This window comes from Cenococcum geophilum, assembly GCF_001692895.1.
Source record: "Cenococcum geophilum 1.58 unplaced genomic scaffold K441scaffold_14, whole genome shotgun sequence".
Taxonomy (NCBI): Eukaryota; Fungi; Ascomycota; class Dothideomycetes; order Gloniales; family Gloniaceae; genus Cenococcum; species Cenococcum geophilum.
This window is the reverse complement of record NW_027137572.1, coordinates 606,972-628,505: the sequence shown is the minus strand read 5'-3', so window position 1 is coordinate 628,505 and position 21,534 is coordinate 606,972. Positions and strand designations below refer to the sequence as shown.

General features: G+C 36.7%; 1 protein-coding gene across 1 annotated transcript; it reads right to left on the bottom strand.

Annotated features, from left to right (window-relative positions):
* Positions 1-16,038: 16,038 nt before the first annotated feature.
* Positions 16,039-16,209, bottom strand: K441DRAFT_552700 (uncharacterized protein; the record flags this gene model as incomplete). Its single annotated transcript, XM_067643161.1, has 1 exon — positions 16,039-16,209. A coding segment is annotated over one exon (171 nt), but the record flags the coding sequence as incomplete, so codon positions are not given.
* Positions 16,210-21,534: the final 5,325 nt, after the last annotated feature.

The window sequence follows — 21,534 nt, the reverse complement described above, 5'->3', positions numbered from 1 at the left end:
CAGTGTGGAATTGAACAAGCAACTTGATTGTAAATGTAGCTCTAAAGCGTCTATATATACACGAGGAAGGTATAAGGAATAAGATAAAAGGGGAGACTAATATGTAGTCGAAACAGGGTAATATAAGATATACGAGGTATATGGGGGTAGTGCTGACGCTAGTGAACAGGGTAATATGCAAGGTCCGGTAGTCGGTTATACACCCCCCTAGATTTAACGGTGTAGTTAAAGCTATAGAAAATAAATAAAGGTAGAGAATTGTACTAAAATAGGAAATTTAGATACACTTTAGGAGTAGGGTAATTGTAAAGATATTGCGGATATTGCAAGTATTGTGGATATTGCGAATATTATAATAGATCTTGGTAAGGCAGTTGGTAGAGGGTTTGGCCGAGATTTTGTTAGCATTTGGAGCGGTTCTAGTAAACTGCTTGGCTGGGTAGGAATTGCTTTAATTGTATCTAAGATATTGTCTTGAAGTCCTTATGGTGTAGTAGTTTAATTTACATTTGAGGCAGTCGTTTGATTCTGGTTGAGTGATGGTGACATCGTTTAATATGGTGAGGTTTCAGATATAGCCGTTGTGTTTAGCTGAGTCTCTTGTTACTGCTGGCTGTATATATAGCTTTCTCTTAGGTGCTTATGAAGCTTATTGCCTGATTTGAATTGCCTCTTATATCTTTAATAGGTCCTCGCACGAGCTGCCGGCTGCGATGCATTTGGTGACTTTAGTGACGATATAGATATCGTATTTAGTAACGTTGCGGTTGTCGTAACTAGTGCCAATATAGGCGGATCTGGTGCCGATGTAGGCTAGTATCTCTTAAGGGTTGAGAATACTAATTTAGTTGATTCTAGGGAATTCGTAGGCTCTTTGTGTATTAGCGCCTAGTGGCAAGTTCCGTCCTAAGTTAAAATGGATATTGTTAGTAGTAGCCCTTAATAGTGCTATAATATTTATAAATATAGTGGGTACCAATGCTATATAGGACAGCTTCATTTTTAACTTCCTATTAGGTATATTAATGGTAATCATTACTGTTCTATAAGCTTATATTTTTTTTAAATTTCTACTAGTAATTAGGTAATCGTCTTCTGCTACTAGGTAGGAGAAGGTAAAGTCTTCTTTATTATTGCAGACGTGCGTATTTACGCTAGGGTTAAGTATCTAGGTATTCTAGAGTTTAAATGGAGTTTAACCAGTACTAAATACAGCAGCATGGCTAGTTAGTGTTGTAAAAGGTAGGGTTTTAGAATTAAAATTAATTATAAATTCTATATTCTTCTTTTTAAATCTATTTAATTATAGGTCTAACCCAAGGTATAGACGAGATTATTTTATCTATTTTCTTTTAAATGTCTAGCCTTAGTTTCTATCCTTAAGGGCGTTTATATTTAATAATATAGTAGTAGTTGTTATATCGTTGTACGAGGCCATATATGGACATGTCTATGTGGCTAAGCGAGCACTGCAGCAGCACCCCTGCATCTCAGCAACACTAACATTATTAACATTCACAAAATTGAGCCTTACTTGCTTGCTTTCCATATTAGTCTCATTTAAAAGCTAATGCCTTATTTACTCAATTTCTAATAATTAATTATTGCTGTTAATGACTTAACGACCTATACGCTCGTCTAAACCTTTGCGAATTATCCGTAAAAACCTTAAAAACTTAACTAACGATGACACACTTGATAAGCTAAACTCCTCAGAGGTTACCTACCAGTCTCCCTTACCTTCCCCTACACCTTTAGGCGATACGCCGGCGTTATAGTCTCTATCCTCTATAATGGCGCCTCTCTCCGCGGCTTAACGCAAGACTTTAGCCGCTAAAAAAGCTAAAGAACGGCTCTAGTAACTATATAAGAAGGACCTAAGGATTAGAAGAGCTTAGGTAAAGGAGGTTAAGGACTAGGCAACTAACTAGAAAATAAGACTCCTTTAGGAATAGAAGGACTGTACTAAAATGCTACGCGTCTAAAAAGAATAGGAAGATCGGGCGACTAAACTCTATATATTAAGCCTTGCTATAGTAATAGCGAGATTAGCTATAGCAGTGTTATTCTTAACCCTAATTAATAAACTAGGTAAGTTACTTCTATCTATAGCTAATATCCTAAATACCTTTCTCCCTGGCGTCCCGAATAAAGAGATACTTAAGGTATTTTAGGGTACTTTCTTGCCTAATAACCTCTCTCGCCTCTAGATATACTAGCTCTAGTCTAAGCCTTAAAATAATATCCTTATCGTTAATAGCGTCCTTTCTATAAGACCGAAAGAAGGGATAATAAAGGACTACCCGTCCGTTAAAGTGTAGGTAGAGGGCTTCCTTAACTATATAATAATCTTTCAGTAGATCTTATTCCCTAAATGCTTGCTTTCTATAATTAAGTTATCTAGCTATCTACCACCTACTAAATTACTCCCTTAATGACTATGGCCTTGGAGCACCACTCTATAGTTATTTAAAAGAACCAGTTAGAGCCAGCTAACTAGAAGATCTTTAGTAACTTCCTAGATATCTATTGCAATCCCAGTACTTATAAATCCGCATTTATCTTAAAACGCGCGTAAGTAAGCATTAATATCTTAAGGACTTATTATAGCTTTAATAGAGGGAAGTGTAACCTAGGTAAGGATTACAAGTTCCTATATACCTGCAGTAAGTACGGTGGCCCGTATACTGCGAGAAATTATAAGTAGCAATTACTAGAGGAAAGTGTTAATAAGGAAAAGGAAGAAAAGGAAGAGGATTTTATTAAGCTATACCTATACTCCGCTAAAACTATGCTCTACCCTTATAGTATAGGTAGGCTAAATACTATACTATTATTTCCAGTCTTCCTGCCCTCCTCTCCTCTACAGGACTCTCCCTCCCCCTTAATTATTTAAGCGTGGGGGCGTTATCTATCTTTATACCCCAGCAACCTCTAACGCAATATTATCGGTATCTTAAAGTTTGGATACTAGATTGGGGTAGACCTAGAAATTAAGCTCCTCTTCTAGAAGAATTAAGCCTTAATAGCCGCAAATACGGTCCTAATCTTAGAGAAGATTAGCGCCGATCTAGACATAGGTAGGATTATAATGGCAACGTCTTCCGTTATATTCTTGCTGCTAGGTTTAGTACCTAAAGCAAATAGGGGATAGCGCCGTATTTATAACTTATCCTTACTATCTAGCTAATCTGTTAACGACTTAATCCCTATAGCATTCGCTATACTATAATATTTAACAGTTAATTAGGTTCTCTAATACGTTATATATGCAGGCCGTAGTTATATAATTGTTAAAAGGGACATTAAGGACGCCTTTTGGAATATCCTACTTTCTATTAAAGCTTAACGCCTTATAGGGTTCTCCTAGAAGGGTATAGTGTATTTTAAATATTGCCTCTTATTTGGCCTTCGAACTGCACCCTTTTTATTTAATCTTTTTATAGAGGGATTCTACTGGATACTTATCTAACATATCCCAAACGCCGTCTTAAAGCACTATCTAAATAACTTTATCTTTATACTCTTTAACGCTTCTATTCTCCCTTAATTGCTTAGTGTATATAACTAATTAAGCAATAAATTAGGCATCCTATAAAATGAATTAAAGAATATTAAAGGCACTATAGCTGAAGTCCTAGGTTATATTATAGATACTCTAAAGTCTAAGCTACGTCTTTCTCCTTTAAAATAGGCTACTACGATTAAGGAGATTAATAAAGCATTAAGTAGTAGATCCCTAACGCTAGTTTAGAGTTAAAAACTAGCTAGTAGACTTACTTAGAGCGCCTAGGTAATTAGGCTTAGGTGTTTATATAACCGCTCTATCTGGGAGTTTATCTCCACTTTTATAAAGGTAGGTAGTTATCCTCACTAACGGCTAATAGCTAAACTTTGCTAAGACTTGTTATGGTGGAGGGATACTCTTACCCTTTTAAATAGTATCCTCTTCTTTAACGATACGGATTAAAAACAATTTTATCTCTTCTTAGATGTATTTAGGATTCTTAGTTATAGGGCCTTCTTCTTTCTTAAGAATTCTTAAGGGATAATATAGCCGCCCTATTTAGTATCTCTACCCTAAGATAATTCTTTAAGCTGCTACCCTAATGTAGAATACCGCCTTGCCTTAATTAATGAGTGGGAGGTTTGAGCAATTACGACCTTATTCTAGCTCTAGGCAATATAGTAGGAGTATAGCTTAGTCTATATCTATATAGATAATATAATAGCACTCTTAGGATTCTAGAATATAGTAGTAAAAGGACTGGGTAATTACCCGCTCCGTAAGATCCTCTAATTAGCCGTAGCCTATAATATTACGCTTTATACGAAGTAGGTTTCCTCTATAGAAAACAGGCTAGCTAATGCTCTATCTCGTTTTAATCGCAATAGGGTGTTATTACTATACCCGCATTAGGATACTTCTAATTTACCGTTACTATACGCTTCTTTATTATATTTAATCTAACGCTAAAATAGGAGACCTAGTCCCTCTTAAAGACCCCCTACTTAATTTCTGGATTAAGGTAAAAGCCCCCTTAGAATACTTCGGCTAACTATTATAGTACGGCCTCTCTAATAGAATAAGAGATTTATACTATCCCGTAATTAAGAGTTAGGAGGGCTACTGCGACCTTTATAGAGCGGTAAAGTACCTAGCGCCCCTCTATTACCTAGGAGAATGGATTACCTAACGGATTTTTGGTAATACTAGTCTAGGAATAAGCCGTATTAAGCCTACTATAGTTAGAGCCTATATCTCCGCAATTTAATCCCACTATATTAACGCTAATTATAACACCTCCGTCTTTAATAATCCTATTATTAAGAGGATCCTAGATAGTATAACATCTATAAATCCCTTTACTACGGCTAAAAAATTGCTAATTACTAAAGATATCCTCGCCTAATTGGTTACCCTAAATACCCAATCCGTTAAGGATCTTAACTTTAACGCTGCTGTTACTACGGCCTTTATAGGATTCCTTTATCTAGGCAAGATTACCTATACTAAGGCTTAGAAAGATAGCCACGCCTTCTCTGCTATAAAATGTACTAGAAATAATATAACGCTAGTAGAGGACTATATAATATTATGTCTAAAGCGTAATAAAACGGACGTTAATTACTAAGGAGTCTTAATTATAATTGCCGCTTTAGGGCAACCTAAATGCGCAGTTTGAGCTATAAAATACCTATTTAAAAATAACCCCTAACCCGGAAACGACTCTCTTTTTTACTTTAAGAGATCGGCCTTTATGAGCTACGCGGTTAAGAATAAGCTAAAGTATAAAGTTGCCACTCTTGGCCTCTACTTTAAGCTCTATAATAGACACTTGTTTTAGAAAGATGCTACTTAATACGCTTAAGATAACGGTTTTACGGACGGCCAAATATAGCAACTGGGCCGGTGGTCCTTATAAGCGTTCTAGCTTTACTGTTTATTATCCCTAAAAGACCTATTTTGCTAAGTGTAAACTTCTAATATGGAACACCAATACCGTTCTTATTGTTATTCGCCCTAGATATAATAGGCGAAGGTATTTAGGCATAATGGCGTGTAGGAGTACCTATTTTGGCACTCTAATATATTAACTTAAATCTCTCCTTTCCCCCCCTTTTTTATTTTTTATTTTTTCTTCCCCCTACTCTACCTTATGTGGTATGGGCGCTGCGCTTCTAGGTCTATAGATATTACGTTTAGTTAAGGTAGGATAATCCCCTACAAATGGCCTTATAAATATACCCATTCTTAATTAATGCCTTTAAGCCTATACCCACTAATTAGATTAATTAATCCTCTTCTCCGCAAGCGTATAAATAATAGATAGATATATCTATATGGCTAAGCGAGCACTATAGTAGCACCCCTACATCTTAGTAATACTAATATTATTAACATTTACAAAATTAAGCCTTGCTTGCTTGCTTTCCCTCCTACCTATACCTTTTTCTTTGGTTGTATATTTTGGGCTTTGTAAATAGATACTGTAGCGATATGCTTGCGCACGGGTCTATGGGCATCACGTTTAGTTAAGGCAGGGCAATCCCCTACAAATGGCCTTGCGAATATACCCATTCTCAATTGATGCCTTTGAGCCCGTACCCACCAATTAGATTAATTAATCCTCTTCTCCGCAAGCGTGTAAATAATAAATGCATTTCTTATGCCATTATAAATTGGAATTGGAATCTAAATTTAAATTTAAATTTTAAACGGTTATAAATGCAGAGCTATTGGTAGTAGTAGCAGAGGATAATACTACTTGCTATATGCAGTAGTGTTCCTTAAATTCCTTAATTAGATTAATAATAGATAGGGCGGCTTTATCCTTCCGTTTTTTCCTAATAAGATCTACTTCTAGTGCTCCTGCGAAGCTAGAAGAAATGGGCTTAATTACCCGAATGAAATCGTAGTGTGCCCTAAACCCCTATACGTCTAGTAGCTCTAATTATTCCGTAAGCTTATAGATATTCCGCCAGCTATTTAACTATTTATTAATGCTCTATATTATATTATAGGCTTTTAGAGCCGTATATTAATTAAGAACGTCATGCTTTTAACCTAAGGTGGTAGGGGCTAATGTAGTTTTTAATGCTTGAAGCTGTTTATGTACCGTGTTAAGGCCGTTAATAAGGGGAAGGTAGGCTACCGATATAGTGCGAACGATATAGTTGCTAATATTGTTTATTGCCTATTTTTGCTTTTAGTGTATTTATAGATCGTCCTTATATTTGGCGTATAGTTAATTATAGGCTGTAAGTTGGTGTTGGTCTAGCTAAGCTATTAATATAGCCGTGGGTAGTACGTCCTTTAGTAAGGGCCAATTCGGTAGGTCCAGCTTTAGAAGCTTATCTTTCTTTTTAGCTAAGTCCATATACTGCCATACCTTATTAGTTTTAGCTATATCTTAGATAACAAAGAACTATTAAATCCAATTAAATGGCTAGTTAAGGATAAGGTTAACTTTTAATTCGTTTATAGTTATCTTTTTAAGAATTTATAGGGTCAGGCAGGGTCCAATTAGTGGCTTAGCGAAAACCTTATTTTAACATTTTAAACCTTTAATTTGATTTATCGGTTCGTCCGTTAGTCAGTTATACGGTCGTCGGTTAAGGTTAATTGTCCGTTTATTTAATGTCTAGCAGAGGCCGTCTGCAGCTAATAGCTGTAGACTAGTTATAGTGTTGGTTGCCTATAGCGTAATAACTATAGACTGGTTAGTAGAGCGTCTGTAGTAGACTGGTTATTATGGTAAACTAGTTATTATAGTAGACTGGTTTAATATTTAAAGAAGCTTAAGACACTTGCAAAGGTAGTAGATTAATAGTAGTATAGGTAGTGCGATCCGGGCTTATAACTATAAGCTTTTATAGTATAGGAATTAAACAAGCAACTTAATTGTAAATGTAGCTCTAAAGCGTCTATATATACATGAGGAAGGTATAAGGAATAAGATAAAAGGGGAGACTAATATATAGTTAAAATAGGGTAATATAAGACATATGAGGTATACGGGGGTAGTGCTAACGCTAGTGAATAGGATAATATGCAAGGTCCGGTAGTTGGTTATATAAAGCCTTAATTTAGAGCTTTATTATATAGACTTTAATTAATATATTAGAGATGAGGTTTTCTAGGGAGAGACTTCCTAGGACCCCCCTATATAGAGCTTTTGCTTAATTTATAAGTAATAGTAAAATTAAGGCGCCTTGGTCACTACTAGGTAATCTACTATAGTAACTAAGGCGCCCTACTTAAGCTAGGCTTAAAGATTATATTAGTTACAGATCTAGTATATATTTAGACTGTAGAGCTTTAATATAGAGCCCTTTACGTAGGATCTAATATAGTAGATTATAATTCTAATCTAAAGCTTTATATACTAAATATTTTTAATACCTAATAACTAAATCGCTATATGGCTGGAAGTAAAGTAAGTTTACTACCCTAACTTAATTAAATATACGTATAAGAAGAGATATAACTGTTACGGACGCTTTAAGTACGATGTTACGACTACTTGGAGAAGAGTCGGAAGAAGCTAGTTGGTTAATTCAGGCACGGTCCAGGATGGAGCCGATAGAGCCATGTGACGAGGAATGGTAACCGAGGTCACATGACGTTGTACGCGGTGTACGCAGTGTACGAAGGGAACGTACGTACAACACGTACAACACGTACCTCACGTACAAAGGGGATTTCTTAGGAGTACGGTTATGTATTTAAAGGACCACAGTCCCTACCCAGATAGTTCTCTCCTTCGTAGTGATTCTCAGAATACAATTGGAGTTAATCTGTTGGGCAACCACTCCACCAGTTGTTATTACGTTGTTGACTTTAACTTGCATCACCTACACACCTAGCCCAATAACGAGCCCATCGTAGTTCCTGCTACAAGGTTCCGTTACAATAACTATATACTAAGACCCCTCCCCCTAACTGGCGGAGGCAGTATGGCTATAGTAGCAATATCTAATATAATTAATTAACTACGTTATTACCCACCCTGGCAATAACGTAATAGCTTAGCATTAAGTAATAGGAGGGAAAGGAGAAGGGGGAGGAGATTAGGGGGTGGCTTAGCCACTACAAAAAGGTTGTAATATTGGTATAGTATTAAACTTTAAAAATTATATCCCGGAAGCTTAATCGATAACCCCTATATAAAATATTAATAACATTTAATTATAGAGCTTTAAACTAGTAGATCTTCTAGGAATACCTATTATAAGCAGCTCTAAGTATAAAATTTAAAATATTTAGTAGTAGTATAAGTATAGGACGGGGTATATATTTGCGTTCCTAAATATTGTTATATAATATAATTTTTAGGTAACGAAAACCAGCCGTTAACGTTACTCAGTTAATACCTACTGGAGGTTCCTCCGTCCTTTCTATCTTCTCTCTTGCCTGTTTCCTTATCTAATACTATTTATATTACCACGTTAACTAATAGATCCCTTAATAGGGACTAAGGAGGAGTATTAGAGCACCTTTAGCTCTTATAAGAAAGAAGAAAAGAAGAAAGGAAGGTATAGAGAAGGGAGTATTTATAAACGGGAGGAGGCCCTATAAGTACGTAATTTGGTAAATACTAATAGCATAAGTTTCTTGTATAAGATGGGCTTAATTGCTTACTAAAATACGAGAAATTTAGCCTATTTCTCGCGCCTGCGGTAGGCTTTTGTCCTTTTAAACTAAGTGCTGCTATACTACTACCCTACTACTGCCTACTACTACCTACTACTACCTACTACTGCCTATTACTACCCTATTACTACCTTAATACTATTACTTTATCTACTAATTTCCTACCACTACTTTAGTTACTTGATTATTATTCTTACTTTTATTACTATTTCTTATTTTTATTATTACTGCTATTTCTAGTTTTATTATTACTACCATTTCTATCTTTATTGTTATTATTTATATACTACTACTACCTCTTATATTAATTATTAGTTTAGTTTATTAATTTTAATAGTACTTTTATTATTACTTTTATTATTACTTTTATTATTACTATTTTTTATCTATACTATAACTGTTAGTCATATAGGGTGACTTACCAATAACGACTACTTAAGTAGGTTATAGTGATGTTGGTTAATATACTTATTCTAGAATAAGGGAGGACAAGGAGCTTAAGACTCCTCGCCATACTAGTGCTGCGGCGACATATAATGACCGCTTACCTTATTCCCAACACTAGCAACTCTTCTTTTATAGCTGCCATCTATATATAAATACTGCTTAACTAGCGTAATAAATATAAATCCTCCTTACTTACTATTGCTATTATAATATAAGTCTCGCTGTCCTAAAATTTGCCTCTTAGCATATAGTGCTTTCTTACTTAGGAGTTGTGGGTAGATATCCTATTAGGGCCGCTAAGGCGCTAATTATAAGCGAGCTAATAGCAATTTTCTATGCCGGTTATAGAAAATCCTAATTAGCTAGTTGGAATTAGGGTCTGTAAATTATTATACTCTTACTCCTTTTTAACCTAACCTTTAACTCGTATATATAGAGTATTTATATTAATAAATGTTTCTAAAGCCTTATTTAGGTTTGCCTTTATTATTATATCTACTAGGTTGTTTTAGCTATTAATCTATTAAATTTTAAAGAGTTCTTGCCGTTTATAGGATTGCTAAAGTACCATAATATCGATTATAAGGCGCTTTTCTTTTGTAGTACTAAGCTTAACTAAATACTTATAGAGGGAGTTTTTATTTATTTATTTTTTTATATCCATTATATTATACTACGTATAATACTGCGCATGCAGCCTCTAGGCTATAGCGCTATAGTTCTATATACATAAATCCTTTCTAGGCAGCTTAATATATACTAGCAGCTAAGTGGACACTCTAGCCCGTTTTAAATACTAGGGGGAGCTCCTAGCCTATTAGTGTCTTGTCCTAGTATTTTGCTTACTACTATCCAGTTTATACTAAAATCGCACTAAAGAAATCCTAGCTCTTTTATCTATTTCTGCCGTATTCTGCCGTTCTAAGAGTAGAAAAAGCGCTCTAAAAGATAGATTTTTTTTCTATAGTTTTGCATATAAGAATAAGAGAAAGAATATAGCTTACTAGCTTAAAAGTAGCTACCAATTACCCCTAAGCGACTTTTTATTCTATACCTATTTTCCCCTTCTTGCTAAAGAAATAGGTAGGGAATTAGTAATTAATAGCTACTCTCCCTAAAAGTAGGCTATTAATAGTATTTTATAAGGGCGAACCTCGTTACATAAACCCACTCCCATAGGAAAATTTTCACGAGGTTGTCTTGTATAGGGTATAAACACCGATTCGCCTATACACCTTATATTTTACGTGCTAAAGTAACACGGGCCAGCCCCCCTCCCCTCTCCCCCCTACTGTAGCTACCCTATCTGCGCATCTGCGGTACGCCTATAGTGCGGTGTTGTATGGTATATTATAGCGGTAGTAGTGGTAGTAGTGGTTGCGGTTATGGTAGAGGTTGTCTGCAGCTTAATAGCTGTAGACAGGTTATAGTGGAGGTTATCTACAGCTTGACGGCTGTAGACAGGTTGTAGTAGAGGTCGTCTGCAGCCTAATGGCTGTAGACAGATTGTGGTAGAGGTCGTCTGCAGCCTAATGGCCGTAGACAGGTTGCGGTAGAGGTCGTCTACAGCCTGATGGCTGTAGGCAGGTTGCGGAGGTCGTCTGCAGCTTAGTGGCTGTAGATAGGTTGCGGAGGTTGTCTGCAGCTTAGTGGCTATAGACAGGTTGCGGAGGTTGTCTGCCGCCTAATAGCTGTAGACAGGTTATAGTGGAGGTCGTCTGCAGCTTGATGGCTGTAGATAGGTTGTGGTGGAGGTTGTCTGCAGCCTGATGGCTGTAGACAGGTTGCGGTGGAGGTCGTCTGCAGCCTGATGGCTATAGACAGGTTGCGGTAGAGGTCGTCTGCAGCCTGATGGCTGTAGACAGGTTGCGGTGGAGGTCGTTTGTAGCTTAATGGCTGTAGACAGGTTGCGGAGGTCGTCTGCAGCGTAATGGCTGTAGACTGGTTGTAGTAGAGGTTGTGATATGTCTGGTATTTGGCGTCTAATGACGTGTCCGTAGGGGCTATATAGCTAGGGGGGCCCTAGCGACGACGACGGAGGAGCGAAGGGGGGAGGTAATTATATATTAGCTAGTAATATAGTAGAGTTTAATATACCTGCTTATCTAGACCTCTACCCCAGTTTTCTAGTACTTTAGTCCCAATCTATAAGCAATTAGCTGCCACCACCAATTGTATGGGGATTCTCACTAGTTCTTACAGATATCTTATAATAGGGTTAGCTCAAGTACTAGTCCGCCCCCCAGCAGTCTATATAAGAGTTTTCTCCTAAAGTTGGTACGCTTTCGCACGGCTTAGGAGCCTTCTATAGCCTCTAGTTTTACGCCTCTCTTTATTATTTCCGCCGGCGCGGGCATAAGCTACCATTTGCAGGGGTCGTAACTCCCGTCTTATGCGCCTACTGGTGTAGTCCTATAAGGGCGTCGTGGCTACATCCTGTAATATAGTTAGGTATACCTTCTACGGTCGAGGTCTAGCTAAAGCCTCTCCCGCCTAAGTAACTTCTGTTTGCTCTATAAGTATATCTTATTAGCATATTGCCCTAAAGATAAACGGTTCTATCTGTTAATATACCGACACGCGTATCCGTTCTCTTAAGCTATATAATAGTCTCTCTAGCTAGGACGTAATCCTACCTACTTACTAGGTGCACTAGGGGTTAGAGCCTAGTTAAGGGGTAAGGTCCCTAAAGCTAGGAGTAGCTAACTATATACTACGCTCTATAGGAGGCTAGTAGTAATATAGGGGCGTAACACCCTATATACTACTAGCTCCCGTTTCGCGTTGCCTATAAGAGTCTCCTTATAATAGGCCGACCGTATCTTGTAAGAGGGGGCTATAGAGACGCTAGGTCCCGTACTAGGCGACCTACTCCCCCCTCTCCTACTAACTAAGCTTATATCCCCCCTTTCTATAAGCTGGCCTATATTTTTAACTATTAAGTTCTTATACAACTAGCCTATGTTTCCTTAGAGCCTCCCCTATATATATACGTTAGGTTACGTACACTACGCCTATCAAGACCCTCCTGTAAGTCACCTGTAGGTCGACCGTAGGTCGAACGCCATAGGGCCGTCGAAGCTGGCCTGTGTTTCCGCTGCCTAGAGCTTTGCCCGTATTTCCACCTCGTTAAGCCGTCTAGTCGCCGTCGCGTCGCTGTCGCATCGCTGTCGCGTCTCTGTCGTCCAGGTCGCGTGCACTACGCCTATTAAGACCCTCTTTTAAGTCACCTAGGTGTACCGGATACTAGATAGGCCCTCGTAGAGGGGCCTTAATAAGCTCTCTAGGTAGGGCCTTAATAAGTTCTTCGCGGTGGCCTTAGGGCCTTAATAAGTTTTATACGAGGTATCTATAACGCGTTAACCTTAACAAGTTCTTCTAAAAAAGAGGTTCCCTACGCCTTCGCCGCGTTTCTTTACGATCTTAGAGCTAGTGCAAGCCTAAGGGTATCCTATTGTACGCCTAGGACGCGTCCGCATCCGCTAGCTTAATAAGGCTAGTTTCGACCCTAGCTACGAGCAGGTAGTTATATAGTAGAGTTTAGCGTACCTGCTTATCTAGGCCTCTACCCTAGTTTTTTAGTAATAGTCTTAGACCTCTAGGTATAAGGGCCTAAAGGGGCTTTCTATAAACAGTTAGCTGCCACTACTAATAATATAGGGATTCTCACCAGTTCTTTTGGATATCTTATAATAGGTTTTATTAGCCTAAGTACTAGTCCGCCCCCCAGCGGTCTATATAAGAGTCTCCTCCTAGAGTTAATATACTTTTTTACGGCTTAGGAGCCTTCTATAGCCTCTAGTTTTATACCTTTTTTTATTATTTCCGCTAGCACGGGTATAAGCTGCCATTTATAGGGGTTATAACTCCCGTTTTACGTACCTACTGGCGTAGTCCTATAAGGGCGTCGTGGCTGCATCCTATAATGTAGAAAGCCTTAGGTATACCTTTTATAGTTAAGGCCTAGCTAAAGCCTCTCCTGTCTAAGTAACTTTTATTTACTCCTTAAGCGTACCTTACTAGCGTACTACCCTAGCGAGTAGTCCTATCTATTAGTATATTAACATACGTATCCGTTCTCTTAAGCTATATAGTAGTCTCTTTAGCTAGGACGTAATCCTACCTGCCTACTAGGTGTACTAGGGGTTAGAGCCTAACTAAGGGGTAAGGTCCCTAAAGCTAGCAGTGGTTACTACGTATTATGCCCTACAGGAGGTTTTAATTCCCGTTTTACGTTGCCTATAAGAGTTTCCTTATAATAGGCTAACTGTGTCTTATAAGAGGGGGCCGTAAAGTAGGTCCCGTGCCAGGCAATCTACTCCCCCCTCTTCTACTAACTAAGCTTATATCCCCCCTTCTTATAAGCTGGTATATATCTTTAACTATTAAAACCTTATCTAACTGGCCTATGTTTCCTTTAAGACCTCCCCTATATATATATATACTAGATTACGTACACCACGCCTATTAAGACCCTCCTATAAGTCGCCTTATATGCATACGTTAGGTTACGTATACTACGCCTATTAAGACCCTTCTGTAAGTTACCTATAGGTTAACCGTAGGTCGAACGCTATGGGGCCGTCGAAGCTGGCCTGTGTTTCCGCTACCTAGAGCTTTACCCGTGTTTCCACCTTGTTAAGCCATCTGGTCGCCATCGCGTCGCTATCACATCGCTATCGCGTCACTATCTCGTCCAGGTCGCGCGTACCACGCCTATTAAGACCCTCTTCTAAATCTCCTGGATGTACCAGATAGGCTCTCGTAGAGGGGCCTTAACGAGTTCTCTAGGTAGGGCCTTAACAAGTTCTTCGTGGTAGCCTTAGGGGCCTTAATAAGTTTCGTACAAGGTATCTGCGACGCGTTAACCTTAACAAGTTCTTATAAAAAAGGGTTTCCCTACGCCCTTGTCTTGCGATCTCAGAGCTGGTGCAAGCCCAAGGGTGTCCTATTATACGACTAGGGCGCTTCTACATCGGCTGGCTGGATAAGGCCAGTTTTGGGCCTAGCTACGAGCCAGGTAGTCGTATATCGGGTAGTTTTCGTATCCCAGTTTCCCTTAATAGGCCTCCCTAGGTGGTAGAGCAGGAGCCTCAGCGGAGGCAGTAAGGCTCCTGGTGTTGTTGAGGGCGATGCTTTATACAATAGTACGCGTCGCGAGCTCAACACCACAGAACCACGACAACAGCGCGCTGCGTACGCTGCGGCGGCTCTCTACCATCGCCTCTGCACTTAGCCATCAAAAGGAACGATTTCCTGATAATGTTTCCACCCGCGGCGACGTGGACGCGTATAGTAGGGCTTCGCGGGCTATAGAGGGAGTATAAGTCAATATATACAATTATAGGGATAACGGGAAGTTTGAGTTAATTTATAATTATTTTTAGGGTAGTTCTAATTGCGATTACTATATTAACTCTACTAACTATTCTATATATTTCTAACGCTAGAACACTTTAAGTAACCCACTTACTCTTAGTTAAGCTCTAATAAATAAGATTACCGTAGATTGTAAAGTTATTCTCTCTAGTAGATTTATTTGTAATAATAATCTTATATCCTAACTAGGAGCTAAAATCTTTATTATTTATAAATGATCTATTAATAAATATAAAGAGCTTAGTGGTAGGAAGGTTAATAAGCACGTAGAGTAGTCCCCAATTAAAATGGTTTATTTACTAAGAAAAACGCTTATTTAGGGTAAGAATATTATCCTTAGTTAGTTCCTAGTATTAAGCGGCAATAAAGATATTAAATAAAGCCTTAGGTTAATAGATAGAAGTAATATAAGCTCCGCGAGCGCGTTACTCTACATATCCTTACTTTAAAGAATTAACGTTAATAACGTTAATCTTCTTACCTTAACCCTTTTAGTATAAAGTAATAGAATCCTTATTTAGGGAGAGGATGCATCTATTAAAGAGTAATAGTGTTATTAAATTAAGCTTTTCCTTTAGCTTTACTATAAGATTTACCTTTACTAGCTTGTCTTCTTTAAGAGCTAAAAATTAGTTGTCTTCTAAGATAATTATATTATTAGTTTATATGCCGATAATTCTAAATAGGGTTCCTATAGTTATAATAAGGAAGCATAAATTAAATATAGAAGTAGTTATTAAAAGTTTCTCTTTATAGTGCTTGCTATAGATAGCCTACTAATAAGTTCCTACCTCTGCAATTCTATATAATGGCTTAAGCACAACTATAATCGTATCTTTAGGATATTAGTAGCGAATTTGCTCTAGAAGGTATGCTAATATTAAGCGTTAAAGGTGCGTCTCTAATTAGGTATAGGCCTAGGTAATATCTTATAAATAAACCGCTATTCTATTCTTTATTAAGGAGGGAGCTAATATAATAATAACTCGCTAACTAGATTGTTAAATTATAGGAGATTACATAAGAATTACCTCCTTACTATTATTGTTATAACCTTAGATAATAAGCCTTAATTTCTTAAATAGGGCGTTAGTAGCTTTGCCTTTAATCTCGTTAACTATTCTTAACTTAAAGATACGAACTTTATTAAACTTAGTAAGATTATACTTCTCGAATTTAAAAACTCCTCTTATAATAAGACTATTAATTTCCTGCTTATTAGATGCTTAGAAAGGAGCTCTAGGGGTTATAATATAACCTTCCTTTTAGAGCTGTTTTGCGAGCTTAAAGTTAGCCTTCTCCTTAGCTGTTNTAAAGGCTATTAATAACTTAACTCTATTCTTAATAGCGGCAATAAATTGCTCTTTAAAATTAATAAGGTATTAGCAATTTCGTAATCCCTTTAGGCGACCTTTACCGCGTCGTGGTTGCGGTATATCTACTATAATTATATTAGAATTGTAGTTGTTTTCTAAAGCATATTAATTATAGTTCTCCTTTAGGGTATCTTTTAGGGCATTCTATAAAGGCTTAGAACTATTATCTTTATAGTAAGGCTTAATAACAGTTAAATAAAATTAAGTAGGTTTATAAGGCATCTAAATAGTATAATAATAATAATAATAATAATAATAATTTATTGCTTAACGTCCGATTTGGATCCCTATTAGGCCTATGCAGACTACTCCTTATTTACATATAGGGAGAAAACTTAACTTAAGAAAGACTTAATTTGAGAAAACCCTGTGATCTATCTCCTTGCCTTTTAGGACTCGCCTATAAGGCGCCTATAAGGCGCCTGCGAGTCACTTATGGTGCTCCTACTACCTTACTTTTTAACCTCTTTGGGAACCACTGCTGCCGTAATAAGCCTACGGACGCGCTAGTATTGTATACTTTACTCTACTACTATAAAGTTATTAGGGGGCGCCCGTTACTCGCCCTCCCGCCCTCTATTATTATTTCCTTTATAACCCAGAACTGGTTTAGTACATTTTAGCCAATAAGCTACTGGGTAACCGCCTTAAGGCCTTTTTATGTCGAGAGTAGTGTCTTATAGTTCTTTGTGCTAGCTACTAAGAGCATTACTTTTTAGTTAGTGCGTAAGGGGCATAATAGTATTATGTGTTTTGGTGTCTGTCTTAGCTAGCTATATTTATATCTTGGGCTACCTACTAGGATACCTACTCAGTAGAGCTAGTCTTTTAGTCCTATTATTTCTGTTCTTAAAAGTGTTGCTATTATATTTTCTGCCTTTATTAGGCCTTCTTAGAGCCCTAGAGTATTTACCCCCTATAGCGTTAACCATGCTACGGCTTAGGTTTCTCTTGCCTTAGTTAGCCTCTATACCTCCAACTCCCATACACCTCTCCAGCGTTAGTTCAGCCAGTATTGCATTGCGGTAGATGGTTTCCCGGCGTTCTTTTATACTCTACTTTAGCTCCTTTTTCTCTCTTGCTATTATCCTTGCTAGCCTCTTATGCGTCTCCCTTCCTTCTCTATGTGGGTCTAAATAGTATAAATTTAACTATTAATTGCAATAAGTTAATATGGGCCTAACTACCCTCCCTTTTTACGCTATACGCGTACCTTAGACTAAAGTAGTAGATTAAGCATAGTTAAGGTGTTTAGGCTATTTCTTATTCCTAATATATTATTAACCTAGCGTATAGCGTAGAGGTATTAGACCTCCTTTATTACCTTATAAATAGCCTTAGCTTATTATATAATTGTTACGGAACCCTACCGCAGGGGCCTCCATAGGAGAGCCCCGTGCTTTCGCGTATACCTTACGTACAGCTTATATTAGCTACGCGTAGGTATATCACCTCCTTACGCCCTTAATCCTTACGATCGATCGCGTAACGTCTTATAGACTCCTCGAATACATACGCTATATAGCCACTACCCCCGTTCCATAATATTACGTTGCGCCTTTTTATTACTAACGCTTAGCCTATAACTAATTCTATATCTCTATAATACTGCAGGCGCTGCTAAAAGCAGCGTATCTATAAATTACCTTACTTTATACTTTTAAGGAACCTATAATAGTAAGGCAATATTCCTTACTAGCTATTATATTAAACCTAAAGAATAATCCAATACCTATACTTAACCTATAACGCTAATTAATCCTAGGAAAATTTAATTTATTAGCCCTAGCCTTAACCTAAGGAGATAGACACTAATAATATTATATTTTTTATTAACTATATAACTACGGATAAGCAAATAAAAGGACTACTACCTATTAAAATTAAAATATAAGACGCTAAGACGTTTGTAAAAATGGTAGCATAAGACCCTAATAAATACTACTACCTTTTATAGAACTACTACCTAAAGCTTATATAAGCTAAGATATATATTACCTAAGATTGCGATATTATTTAAGACCTATAAGCTTATAAGGCGCTCGCCGATAATATACGTTAAGAAACTAAAGATAACCTTTATATATCTAAGCGTAACGTTTAATAGTTAAAAAAGAATAAGATTATACTAATTGCTATTGTCTGTATAAGTAGAGGTTATAAATAACGTTATACGCAGAGCGTATGCGGCAGGGGCTGTATGCGTAGCGTAGGTCACCTAACTACCTACGGCCCGATAGATAGCCCGACCCTTACTACCCCTTTCTTTCTCTTTTGGTAGACGAGAGAAGACACGAATAAAACTAAGAACCAGTTACCTTATATTGCAATTGCAGTACCCCCCCAGGTGATACCGACAGCTATAGTTACTAAAAAAGAAGGCATAATTAAATACCTATAATCTTAGCTTAATAAGCATATTTGTAATAACGCTAGATACCTTTTTACTATATATAACGCCACCTAAGTCTCTACGCCCCTAGCAACTTTACCTACTTAACGCTTAATAAAGGGTTAGCGCTAAGCAGCTTTACCTAATAGGAACCCCTACTAAAGCAGTAATAATAAAAGCCATAATAATCGGACCTAAACTACTACCGTAGGGTTTAATATACGCTACTTTAATCCCCTAGTCTTTTAGGGAGACTATAAGGAATATAGCTACTAGAAGATATAAATCTGCGAGAAACTAACTTAAAGCGCCTACCTTTTTCCTATGGAAGATACTAAGATTAACTATATTATCGGACGAATAAAGGGTATACTATTTAATAGACTCTTCGCCTAATAGGAGACTAGTAGCCCCTAAAAGTAGCAGTTTTACTAAAAAGTCCTTAATAATCTTAACCTAATATACTATAACTATAACCTACTAGCTACTAACTAAGCTAAAATATATGCCCTAAAGATAAGCCCTACTAAATTATTTAATGAGTTCTATATTAAATTCCAGAAATATACTAAAGCCCTCGCCTAAGACAATACTAAAGACTAAAAGGATTTCCTTAAAAAAGTTACTTATCGCCTTAGTTACGCAGCCGCTAGCTATAACTATAACGATGTTTATAAGATGGTAGCAGCCCTATAGAAGATTAAATAACAACTAAATTAGATTACTACTACTAACCTTTACTTAAAGACCTCTTTATAGAAGCCCTTTGGGCCTACTAAACCTATATATAATAAGCTACTAATGCCTACTACCTTAGGTACTACTAGAGCTAATATCGACCTCTCTATACTAACCTTTCTATAAAAACTCCTAGATAGAGAGTGCGAGCTACTCTAAAAACTAGGACGCTGCTATAGATGCCATTAAGAAGGCTGTTATTATAATAACCTAAACTACTTAATAGCTAGGTTTAGTACCTACCGCCTAATACTTAATCTAATACCCTAAACACTAAATACGTTATTATACGCTACTACTATATAAGATAAAGACGTAGTAATAGTAGTAGAATCGGATATAGAAGCGGGAAATGCTAAGTCCTAGCCCTAAGTTGTAGGTTAGGACGCCCTAATAATAGAGGGATCTATATATTGGCCTACTTAATAAATAACTTAGTATAAATAAACAGACAAAAATAGATAGTTTTACCTATAATAGGAACTACTGCCAAAAAATAATATAAAAGCCGTTCTATAATTAACTGCGGAGCTACTAACTAATTTATAAATACCTAATTTATGCGTACTTACAACCTATCTACCTTACCCCTTACTAAAGCCTACGCCCTATAACTTGCTAACGGTAGTTATACTATATAAAAGATTAACTATATAGTATAACTCTACTTATATATAAATAGGCACTAGGAAGAGCTTTAGGCCTATATTATACTACTTACCAACTACCCTATTATCCTTAAAATAAGCTAGCTTAAATAATACAACCCCGCTATTAACTAGGAAAAGAAAAAAGCAACCTTTAACTCTAAATACTATAGAGAGACTTGCCTAGGATAGGGCCTAGCTGCCTCTATTTACTTACTAGGATATTAACCTAAGAAACCTATTATTACCTACTTATAACTAACTACTACTATATAAATGCCGTGGCCTTCTACCGCATAGTATATAGGAAAGGCTAGACTATTGCTATAGCTTCCTAATTATAACTATATAAGCTTAATAAAGAATAGGATTATATCCTTTATAGTAATAGGATAAATATAGTTAACCTTTTAAAAGATAACGCCCCTATAGAACTCTATAGACTTTTACCTTTAGACTTTAAGAAGTTTATAAAACTTAAAAAAGGACTTACTAACGAAGAACTCCGTAAGCTCCTCCCTAAAAGGTACTATAACTTTATTAACATATACTTACAAAAGGGCGCAAATATACTCCCCCTATATTAACCTAATAACTATGCCATTAATATTAAATAAGGAAAAACGCTACCTTATAAGAGACCCTACCTAATATTAAAAGACGAACTTTTAGTTATAAGAAAGTATATTAATAAGCACCTTAATAAAGGGTTTATTTATCCCAGTATATTACTAGCAGCCACCCCTATTCTTCTTGCTAAGAAGCTAAAAGGAGGTATTTAATTCTATATTAACTATAGAGGACTTAACACTATTATAATTAAAAACTAATACCCAGTACCGCTTATACGGGAGACCCTTAAGCGGCTTAGCTAAGCCAAAATCTATACTAAGCTTAATATTATCGCCGCCTTTAACTATTTTTAAATACGGGAAGGTAATGAATGGAAAACCGCATTTGTATCGCGCTTTAGCCAATTTAAATATACCGTTATACCCTTTAGTATATATAACGGCCTAGGTACTTTTTAAAGCTATATTAATAACGCCTTATAGGACTACTTTAACGACTTCTACTCTGCGTACCTAAACAATATACTTATTTATAGTAATAACCCTTTTAAGTATACTGAGCATGTCTAAAAGGTTTTATAGCGCCTTAGGGATATAGAACTCTATATTAATTTAAAGAAGTGCAAATTCTTAGTTATAAAAGTAAAATACCTTAGACTAATTATTACTATTAAGGGTGTCTATATAGACCCTAAAAAGGTATATATAGTTACTAAATAGTAAGCCCCTAATTGCATTAAGGATGTATAAGCCTTCCTTAGTTTTACTAACTTTTATTAGAAATTTATATACAACTTCTTAGGTATAGTAATACTACTTATAACAA